Source organism: Centroberyx affinis, unplaced genomic scaffold, assembly GCF_046629955.1.
Source record: "Centroberyx affinis isolate AG114_WGS23_722 - 3 ecotype Tasmania unplaced genomic scaffold, CSIRO-AGI_Caff_v1 ptg001985l_1, whole genome shotgun sequence".
Classification (NCBI taxonomy): Eukaryota; Metazoa; Chordata; class Actinopteri; order Beryciformes; family Berycidae; genus Centroberyx; species Centroberyx affinis.
In genome coordinates this window covers 92387-102823 of record NW_027280331.1, presented here as the reverse complement: position 1 = coordinate 102823, position 10437 = coordinate 92387, and the positions used below count along the sequence as shown (strand labels likewise).

Here is a 10437-nt window from a genome sequence, read left to right as displayed (position 1 = left end):
GGGGTCCTTGATATGAAAAAGGTTGAGAATCACTGATTCAGGGCACTGAGGCAATATCAGTACTCAAGTATTTAGATATCTTCAACTTGAAATCATTGAGATTTTGTGCAGGTTCCAGCCCTCTTCAAATTAACCCATTAACATATCTCTCTCTCTCATGTATTCCATTTAATGAGGCTCTTGAGGAGTGTGGAGGTCAAAGGGCATCTGGATGAGTTATTGGCTATCCAGCAGAGCATGAGACAAAAGGCCAGGAGTCACTTACACAAGTAAATGTCACAGACTTTTCAGAGAGAAGCTCATTCAGCTGGGAGCCGGGAGGTTAGGAGAGCTCGTCTCCCTTCGCTTAACTCTCCACTTGCTCCCTCTATTGGCTGGTGTTCATGTTTCAGAGACTTCTGAGCTCTGTAGCCTTATTACAAGGGTTGGGTGAGAAGATAGGTGGGCGGATGGTAACTTCATCTTAATGGTGCATTTATTTTTCATGTATTAAAAAAACAATCTGATTGCTGCAGCCTTTTTTCAGGGTCGCTATCACTGCTTCAGCGAAAGACGGCAACAGATAAGAATTCTTTTTTTTTTTTTTCAACAATATCTTTATTGGTTTTGTAACATAGCAGCTCTTGGACTGAAAGAAGCAACAAAGTACAAAAATACAGTAAAATAAATGCCAGATCAGGCCAACCCTCCCTCCCTAACACCACCACCCACCCCATACCCCCCAAAGCCCAGCCCCCAAAACCCACACATGACCATCCCACCCACCCACCCACCCCTTCAGGTCCACCCGACCACTAATTCTTTCAGAGTATGTTCCTATACAGAGAAAAATAAATAAATAAAACAGTACAGGAAAGAGAAAAGAAACAGCAATCACTATAAAACAAACATGTCTGACCTACACATGACAGTTGGATTCAATACTTGCTTGAATATAAAAGGAGTATTATGTTGTGGACTCTGTCTCCAGAAATGTTCAAGTTTTTTTTTTTTAAATCTGATGTTAGAAAACCACCCCAAATCTTTTTAAACTCTCCAGGCTTTCCCTTCAAGTTATACATTATCTTTTCATTTGGTATACATGACGCTAATTCATTAGTCAATCTAGTAGATGTAGGTGGTTGTTCATCTTTCCATTGCATGGCTATACATTTGTTGGCTGTGATAAGGGCAAGTCTAATAAATTTGAGTTTATTTTTATTGACCTTTATCATAGATGTGTCGCCCAGTAGGGTTACTCTTGGTTCTGTGGGGATGTTTATTCCTGTGATGTCATTAAGCACATTGAGTATAGAGGTCCAATATGAACTTAGACATGGGCAGGCCCAGAACATATGTATCAGTGTTCCTATACCAGTTTTACATCTTGGGCAGAACTGGGAATACTGAGGCTTTATTCTGTGCAGCCTGTCAGGGGTATAGTATATTCTATGAATGAGATTATATTGTGTAATTTTATGTCTAGTGTTAAAAGAGAAGTACTGACTACTAATACACAGTGCTTCCCATTCCACTTCCTCAAAATTTGTACTGGGAGGAGAGCTCCTCAAAAGTCTGAAGGTTTCCATCCTTAAACAAATTCCCAAAAGTTTTGATACTTTTTGTAAACCATAGTTTTGTGATACCATCTCTAAGGGTTTCAGGTAAAGAGGGATTTATGTGAAAAGGAGATTTGTCATAAATAGATTGAATACAACCTGTTTTCTTCCGAACTTGTTGCCAAATCTTATATGTATGGACAGTGATTGAGTTTGTTGTTATAACCAGGAGAGAACAGATAAGAATTCTTACATGAATATGGACATTGAGACACTTTTTAATCGATTTACATTTATAGTTATATTGTTTATGTATTGCCTATATCCTTTCTGCACTATTCTTATTCTATTTTTTATTACCTTCTCTTTGTTCTGCTACTGTACTGTACATTGCTGCTGTGACACCAGAATTTCCCCTAGGGGATCAATAAAGTGCATTTTATCTTAGCTTATCTTAGTCGTGGTTTTTAGTGATCATATATAGGTTAGGATTTTGAGTTTATTTAACAGACATATTTATGATAAAATGGTTCCTGGTAACCTTGCATGGTTATATAGTGTAAGTTGTTGGTTTTGTGGTATTGGTAAAAGAAGAAGAAAAAAGAAGCTGATGTAAGACCTGGTCATCTGTGTCAATGACCAAGACTGATGACCAGTAATAAATGCTCTGGTCTCAGCACGGATATGATCAGGAACAATCAAAATGCCTGGCTTTAATTTCCTGTCCATGATGGAATGTTATTTTTCTTCTTAAAATCCACAACGCACGTACTGTACCAGAAAGGAAAGGAATAGAGAGAGCATTGGGAAGAAACTGGGAATTTCCACAAACAAAACAATAATATTAGAGATTGTTAGTCTCTGTTTGTAGACGCTGGTAGCCCTTTTAATTTACAGTACAGAAATGGCAAAGAACGTTTACATAGTGAATTCATCATTCTGAGCGGTTTGACTCGCTTTCAATATCTTTAATGCTAACTGAGCAACATCCCAAAAATGTTACCCATTTGTGACTCAATGCAAACAGCCCAGATAATGAGGAAATAATATATTTTAGGTTCAAGAAAACATTAACTAACATCTTTAAATTCCTGTACAAGATTCATAGGATTTTACATGAATGTTTCTGAGAATCTGCAATAAAAGAAAATGTCTGAATATAAATAAACGTACAAGACAACTGGCAGCCTAAATTCCAGTGGACTGTTCAATCCACGCTAAATGAATACATGGTATGAATATTTTGGCCTGGATAATTAGCACCAATAAAGTAAATTAGCATTTTTAAGCAACTCTTGGATCCAGAAAGAAACACACTCTCATATAATCATTCATTCACTCACGGTTAGCCTACAACTGCAGGCAAAAGCAGTTCAAAGCAGCTTGTTCACAAATTAAGCCTGGCAAATAAAAGCCTGAAACGGAGCAACCAAAACACTCTGGCTGCAGACCCGTCTCACAGCAGCAGCAGAAATCCATAGCAATTCTACCATATTTCAGCCATATATAATGAAAAACATATATCTTTCTCTTACGTCAAGCTGCCTTGAATAAGACTTCTATTCAAGGCCTCACTAACAGCATGGTGCTTGCATTAAATTGACTTGAGTGAGTCCCAGTAGATCTCTATATGGAGTTTGAATACCAATGCATGTATTGGCTGCAGTGCAGTCAGGGGGTCTGATGTCAATAGACCAGTTTCCACTAGAGGACCTAACAGGGCCATGCAGGACTTCTACTATTCAGTTCCTCTTTTTTCCCCTTTATTCCCCTCGATCCCCTACACAGATCATTTATAAATTGGACTGTGGTTTCAATAAAAAAAAGAAATAACACCTGTAATCCCATGTCATAAATATTTTCAGTTGGCCATGCCAAGCCCCACTTAGCCCCCATGTCCCTGCTACAAGAAAGTGGCTACTGTGTACACATGTAGGCTGCAGTGCAGTCAGGGGGTCCCCAGTCAATATTTCTATGTACTGGCTGTAGTGGTTATGGCCATTAGAGACTCTTTAACCTTTAAGCCCAATTTCTGTCAGTGGGAGTCCTCCTTCAGTGCGGAGCGGACACGGGCCTCCAGCTGGTCTGCGGGGGGCCGGGCGTCCGGGTCGGAGGCGAGCATGTCCAGAAGCAGGCTGCACATGGCCGGTCCAGGAGGGGGGGGCAGCGGGGGCGCTCTCTTAAACTTCATGGGGATACACAGCTGCAGGTCGGCGTTCTCCCACAAGGCCTCACCCAGGGGGATCAACCAGCGGCCCTTACAGACATAGGCACCTGGAGGGGAAACATGAAGAGAAACACAACCATGTCCATTATGTATAAAGGTTTCCAATTGATACCAGCAACACAGACCGCAGGGAGCCGTTTTGATCCCAGTGATATGAGAGAGAGCATTACTTGATCAATAAAAATAAAGCTACACTAGGCAAAGTAAATTTAGTAAATCTCCTATGTCAATTTGATTTGTGTATTCAAAGAGAAAAAGGAAGAATATTTTACCAAGGAGGCAAAAATGACCAGGTGTATTCTCTAAATAAATTCTATGTACTAGTAGTATTCTGTCACTACACCTTTTTCTTTTTCAGTATTTCTATTGAACTGGTTGTTTTTGGCGCTGCTACCTGAGGTCGGGTCCTATGGTGTCATTTCTGCTAAGGAGCATGAATGCTCTGAAATTGAAAAATCTAGCAGCACAAGAATAGCATTTAGGAGCATGATCTGTGAAAATAACTGAAAATGCCTCAATCGCAACTCAATCTCAAGGTTGCTCATGTGCTCCTTTTTCAGTTTTCAAGGAGGTGTGAATTTATTTTTAGGGAGCATGTGTTAGTAACCGTGTGAGGACATCTGTCATTGACGTACACTCTCTTCTTCCCCCGATGATGCTCATCGCTGAACTCTGTGGAGGTTTACAGTAGGGCTGGGCAATATATCGATATTATATCGATATCGTGATATGAGACTAGATATCGTCTTAGATTTTGGATATCGTAATATCGTGATATGGCATAAGTGTTGTCTTTTCCTGGTTTTAAAGGCTGCATTACAGTAAAGTGATGTCATTTTCTGAACTTACCAAACTGTTCTAGCTGTTCTATTATTTGCCTTTACCCACTTAGTCATTATATCCACATTAATGATGATTATTTATCAGAAATCTCATTGTGTAAACATTTTGTGAAAGCACCAATAATCATCCCTACAATATTGTCGCAATATCGATATCGAGGTATTTAGTCAAAAATATTGTGATATTTGATTTGACACGAGTGACCTGATGGAGGCCCATCAATGATTTCCCATCTTGACTGACTGAGCAAAAAGCCCTAAATTATGGCAACAAGCGCTGGGGTTCAAAGCACTGAGGGAGAAACTCGAGAGGTGAGTTGAACTTCTTCCTGGGAGAAAAGGTAAAATAATGGAGCACTTTATCTGCCTGTGAAAAGCCTCATACTGCCTCTCCCCATTTTCCCACACACAAAGAGGATTGTGATGGGGGCTGCTGAGTTCCATTTGGCTATTTCTTTTTTTTTTTATTTGAATCCGCTGAAACCTCGCTCCAGTCATAACCATTTCCATTCACTCTAATAGAGTATCAAAGAGTCAGGGAGGTTCTGAGGTACTAACCCTGTGTGTAACAGTTAATACCCCCCTCTCCCATTAAGTTCCTCTGGCCAAACCCATTTTTGTGAATGAAATCAGACGTCTGTATTACAGCCATTTCATTAGTGTATGACAGTGGGGCGCAGAGCACAACAGGGCCCTACGCTCTCATACATTAAGATGTTTCCTCATGCCCCGGCCAGTTGGGGTTCTGACAGGAAAATAGGACAGATATTACCATAAATCTCTATGTTGTTCTGCAAAGCTTCACTACAATGCCCAGCTCAACATATCTACTGGTAGTTTACCCTTGCTTACAAGGTTTATGGGTCAAATTCATGAAGTTCTGTACAACCCGAAAATTTACGATAGGTTAATTTACATTAAAGGCAAATCAAAAAGTATGATTAAATTACACAAAAACCTGACTCCCACTCTGCCCTTCTTTGCATTAACATCAATATTTAATTTCTCTTCAATAGTGTCGGCCAATGTTATTTCAAAGACTGGGTCAAGAGAAAATTAAAAATCGCCAGACTGTTCTTAGGAAATTGGTATCTAAATCTGAAGGCTATTTTATCTTACCAATGCCAAAGCATTTACAAGTACCTTCAATGTAAGATTGGCTGAATAAAACACTGTGATTATATTCTAAGAATCAGAATGTTAAATTAAATTACTGTGCCACTGAAATAGATCTATAATCCATATCAAAGGCACATTGCATAAATCATGATTCATCTCTATGCCATTTAGATTTATGACTGTGCCATCCATGGCTGATGAATGTATGATGCATTAACATCTGACGTTTTTAATATGCGCCAATTAATTAAGTCAAACTCACTTCAGTGCAGTGCGTCATCAACCTGCCAGACCACAAGCTCAACCTTACCCACCTATGAGCGCTCTGACTGGCCAGTAGGCTAACGCACAACGTCCTTATGTGGTTGTGGGTTTGTCACATGCTACGCTCCATGTTAACATCATCGCAAATATACAAGGAGGATATTGCACAAATCCATATCCACATTTCTGCATATTGACATGTAATGCAAGTCCACATCTTGACTGTTCTTGTCCAGTTGGCATGTTGCCCCAGTTTACACACACTGATCTCACTGATATACATCGTTTTTCCAAAGGATAAAACCCCTCAGATATCAAGATATTCTTTGTTACCTTCCATGTTAACATTGTCACATGTTACCCTGCATCTCCCTCTCTTGAATCATTCCTGTAACCCATCTGTCTATCTATCTATCTAGTCATTCTTACCCAGTTGTTCCTGTGTGGTCCCCTCCTGCAGGAAGGTGATTCTCTCCAGGATGGCCCAGAACATCACACCCAGGGAGAAGATGTCAGCCTGGGCCGTGTAGGTCAGGCCGCCCCACACCTCTGGAGCCATGTAGAAGTCAGAGCCACAGGTGGAGGAGAAGTGCTGCCTGGTCAGGTCGCCCTCCACCAGGCCCTCAGTCATCTTGCTCAGACCAAAATCTGCCACCTAGAGGATGGAAGGGGAAATTAATAAAAGAGAAATCTTGTTAAACTCAGCATAAAATGTAGCATATCACAATTTACTTAATCTAGGAAAAACTATGTTTTTCTTTAAGGCCTATACTTCTGGCACAGTGGTACAGTAACAATGCATATCCTTATATATTTTCTGATGTTTTTTTTCCTTGGAAAATCTTGTTATCCAACAAGTTGTGCACTGGCTCTACCTACCATAATGCCACCTGAACTGGCATAATCTTAGATCTGCATACCTTGACAAGAGGGCCTTTGGGTGTGTCACAGACCAGCACATTGTCAGGCTTCAGGTCACGGTGGGTGATGCCCAGGCCATGCAAGAAGGCCACAGCACCGCTGAGCTGCCGCACTACACTGTGGTTATACTGGGAGTCAGGGGGCCTGGAGAGCAGGTACTGATTCAAGTCGCCCCCATCACAGTACTCCATCACCAGCCACAGAGCCAAGCAGCGCAGGGGTCCCCGCTGCTCCTCCTCCCTCTGGGCCGGTCTCTTCCTGGGCCTGTTCTGAGGTCTTTGCGGGGTTTTAGCATCAGATGCAATTGAGTTAGTCTTGTCCTGGAGCCTAGGCCTGGCCTGGACAGTGTTGGTCCTGTCCTGAAGTTTAGACACAGAGTTAGTCCTCTGCTGAGTGTTACACCGGGAATTAGTCCTTTCCTGAGTTTGGGGCGCCCCGGCCACACTTCCCTTCAACACGCTCTCAACTAGATCCAGAGGCAGTTTGCCTGGCTTTAGGGGCTGCAGGGTCCTGGGCCCCGTCTGCAGGAGGCAGCTGTGGAGAGCGATGACATTGGGGTGGTTCTTAGCCGTGGCTCTCATAGCCCACAGCTCCTGCAGGTAGAGTTCAATGCACTCTGGGCTACTGCAGGGCAGACGTTTGATAGCCACACTCTGTCCTGTTTTGGCCATATGGCCCTCAAAAACCACACCGTAGCTGCCTCGTCCCACCTCCCTCTCTAAAGTGTAGAGCTCCTCCATTTCAACAGTGAATGCGGCAAGACCTTGAACTCTCAGATTATTGGTTCACAGGAGCCAGGACCTGATGTGATTGCTGCCAAAACACAGTCACGTTAGCACGGGATAAAACAACCAAAGAACCTTTACGTTACATGAGTTTTATGCAAGTTAACGCTAACAAGAGTATCTAACATTAGCTGTAAACTAACTAACGTTTACTACAAACTTAGCGAGATCGTCCTTCAGTTTTGTACGTTAAGACGGGGGAGCTTAAAAATTAAGCTAGGCAAGTTTAACTTAGTTAACAAGCTTACTACAACGCGACTTGACTTAAAAGCGATGGGCTATACTCAAATAACTCAGTTTGACACATCGTCAGTTGCCTGCAAACATAATATAATTTAGTAAACAAACAAAATAACTCTAACTCATAGTAAGCAGCCTAGACAGGTAGGCAACTACACGTACTTGCATTTAACATGGCGATAAGTCCAACGGTAACGTTAGCCAAACACAAAGCTGTCGTCATTCTATCATGATTCCAAACTTACCCATGCGACTGAAGCTTAATGAGCACCATAACATATCAACTACAATATACAGCCCACTTAAATAAGCCGCCTCACTCCATAATCGACGAGCTTGGCTTGTTATTGTTTTAACAAAACAGCTCTAAACATTAAACAACTGCAACTTCCGTCTTTCGGAGCGTCCCGCTCTGTCTGTACGTGCATCCTGATTGGCGACGTAAATTCACCCGCATGTTTTGATTGGTTGGAAGCAGTGAGGTAGCGTGTAATACGATTCGAAATGTCCACACACTGAAGTTTTGAAGTTAGGCCATTGTGTAATAGGGCCGCCCAACAATGAAGCAATACTAATGGTATAAAGCACTGTCAGGTGGGTTGATCCCTTTAAAGGGCAGTAACGCAACTCGGTTTAAAAAAAATAACGAACACAAATGATTAATAGGCTAAATGTTTAATTTTTAAGCGATTATAATTAAATATGTATAATACGTAAATGTTATGCTTCCGCAAGCAATGTAGATTTTGAACAGTAAGTGGTTGCTAAACCACACACATATGCCGGTATGAGTTGTGATTTTCAGTTTGTACATAAAAATAAAAATAACCCTAACCCTAACCCAACAGTTACGTGGTCACAGGTGTGCGTTTAGCCTACACCCTTGTCTAACGTCAGCCAATCAGAAGTGAGGACCAGAACTATCGTTTCATATTGTGTATAAGTATATATCGCGATTTTAGTTTCCACAAGAACACTGGCATATTAGGAATTCCATTCAGAATATCTGCTGTAGTTGAAAATAGCCAAATGTTGATGTAAGATGCAATAAATGCAGTAGAATAACTTCCTCATATCAAAAAATAATAATAATTATGATTTATAAGTGTAATTACAATGGCAAAATCATCAGCATTATTATTTTAGCCTTAGCTATGCAGAGCTATATGGCAGTATATTTTAGCCAATCGATTATATTCAGAGTGGTAAATTGCTCAGGGAAAGAGAATAAGGTGAAACTGGGCCAAAGACCTTTGGATGATTCACATCTCAGGACGCATTAGAAATTGATGCTGCAATGAGTCTTCAGTTTTCAATACTGACAAGCATTCATAAGAAGATGATAGCAGTTCTAAGAATTCCTTATATGGCAATGAACCTGCTGGCGTCAGAATAGATAGGAATTGCAATCAAGCCACTTAATTTGACAAAAGGCACGGAAGTAGAGCAAAAACACCTGAACTGAACTTCTTTCATTTCTGCGGTCTCCTTTAATCAGATCAAGCCTTCTGACCAACACACACACACACACACACACACACACGCACGCGCACACACACACACACGCCCCCAAAGTGTTGGTGCTGCATCGTTATCGACTGTTTTTGGTGGAGCAGCAGCAACACTGGTGATGACAGATAATAATAGCATTGTGTGTGTGTGTGTGTGTGTGTGTGTGTTTGCTTTGCTGTTTGCTGTTTGCTCTGCTGATAGTATATAACAGGCAACGGTGACTCATTGTATTGAAGTACATTGCAAAGGAAAGATGCAGCTTGGAAATTTGTGTATGTGTGGGTGTAAGTGTGTGTGTATGTGTGGGTGTAAGTGCGTGTGTGTGTGTGTGTGTGTGTGTGTGTGTGTGTGTGTGTGCGTGCTTTTGTGAGCCATAGCTCTTATCAGTGATGCCAATCATGAATACTCTTCATTACTTGAGGAAGATGGAGTCAGTCACACCTCACTCGTTTTTATCTTGAAGCAAATGCCCTCTATTCTATTATCATATCTCACTGGCTTTGACAGATATCTGGATGCACACATTGAGCATAATAGAAAGCATTGCGGCTCGAGAATTTATTAGGAAATGTTTTGCGGGAACCACAAGGTAAGCCAAAATTGAATTTCTTGACAAATTCAATAGAGCATTCCAAGCACCCCAAAAAGATGTTAATGAGTCCAATAAGAATTATAGTTTTAATCACCTCTGTTTTCACACTGATTGTGTTTCTGTCGGGGCTTGGACTTTGCTTGCTAATTATCGAGCCCACCAACAGGAGGGGCAATTGTAATTATTTCCTTGATTGAGGTCAAAACCCCTTGCATTTAATCCTGAATGGGTCTATCCTCAGCTTCCCACAGACAAAGAGTAAACATCAGTAAACATCTTCTCAGCATCCCACACTCAATTTCATAGCAGTCACTCATCAAACACAAATCATTATTTTTTTCCCCAGAGTAAGCCAGTTTTTCACGGGAAAGTCTTCCAGCAAATTTTCTACCACCAT

The 10437-nt window shown here is 41.2% G+C and overlaps 1 protein-coding gene across 1 annotated transcript; it reads right to left on the bottom strand.

The window, feature by feature from the left end:
- Positions 1 to 2413: 2413 nt before the first annotated feature.
- Positions 2414 to 8325, bottom strand: LOC139653849 (serine/threonine-protein kinase pdik1l-B). Its single transcript, XM_071530849.1, has 4 exons — positions 8182 to 8325; positions 6911 to 7724; positions 6420 to 6645; positions 2414 to 3812 (listed from the first exon to the last, which is right to left on the bottom strand). Exons 2-4 carry the CDS (start codon positions 7649 to 7651, stop codon positions 3574 to 3576), a joined length of 1206 nt encoding a protein of 401 aa, XP_071386950.1. The 5' UTR covers positions 7652 to 7724; positions 8182 to 8325; the 3' UTR covers positions 2414 to 3573.
- Positions 8326 to 10437: the final 2112 nt, after the last annotated feature.

Bases quoted from the DNA above. Each gene is read 5' to 3' on its own strand.
- LOC139653849 (XM_071530849.1), bottom strand. From the start codon at position 7,651: ATGGAGGAGCTCTACACTTTAGAGAGGGAGGTGGGACGAGGCAGCTAC. The intron at 6,646-6,910 runs GTATGCAGATCT...TCCATCCTCTAG, and splicing joins CCAAAGGCCCTCTTGTCAAG to GTGGCAGATTTTGGTCTGAG. The intron at 3,813-6,419 runs GTAAGAATGACT...TTTCCCCTCCAG, and splicing joins GACCACACAGGAACAACTGG to GTGCCTATGTCTGTAAGGGC.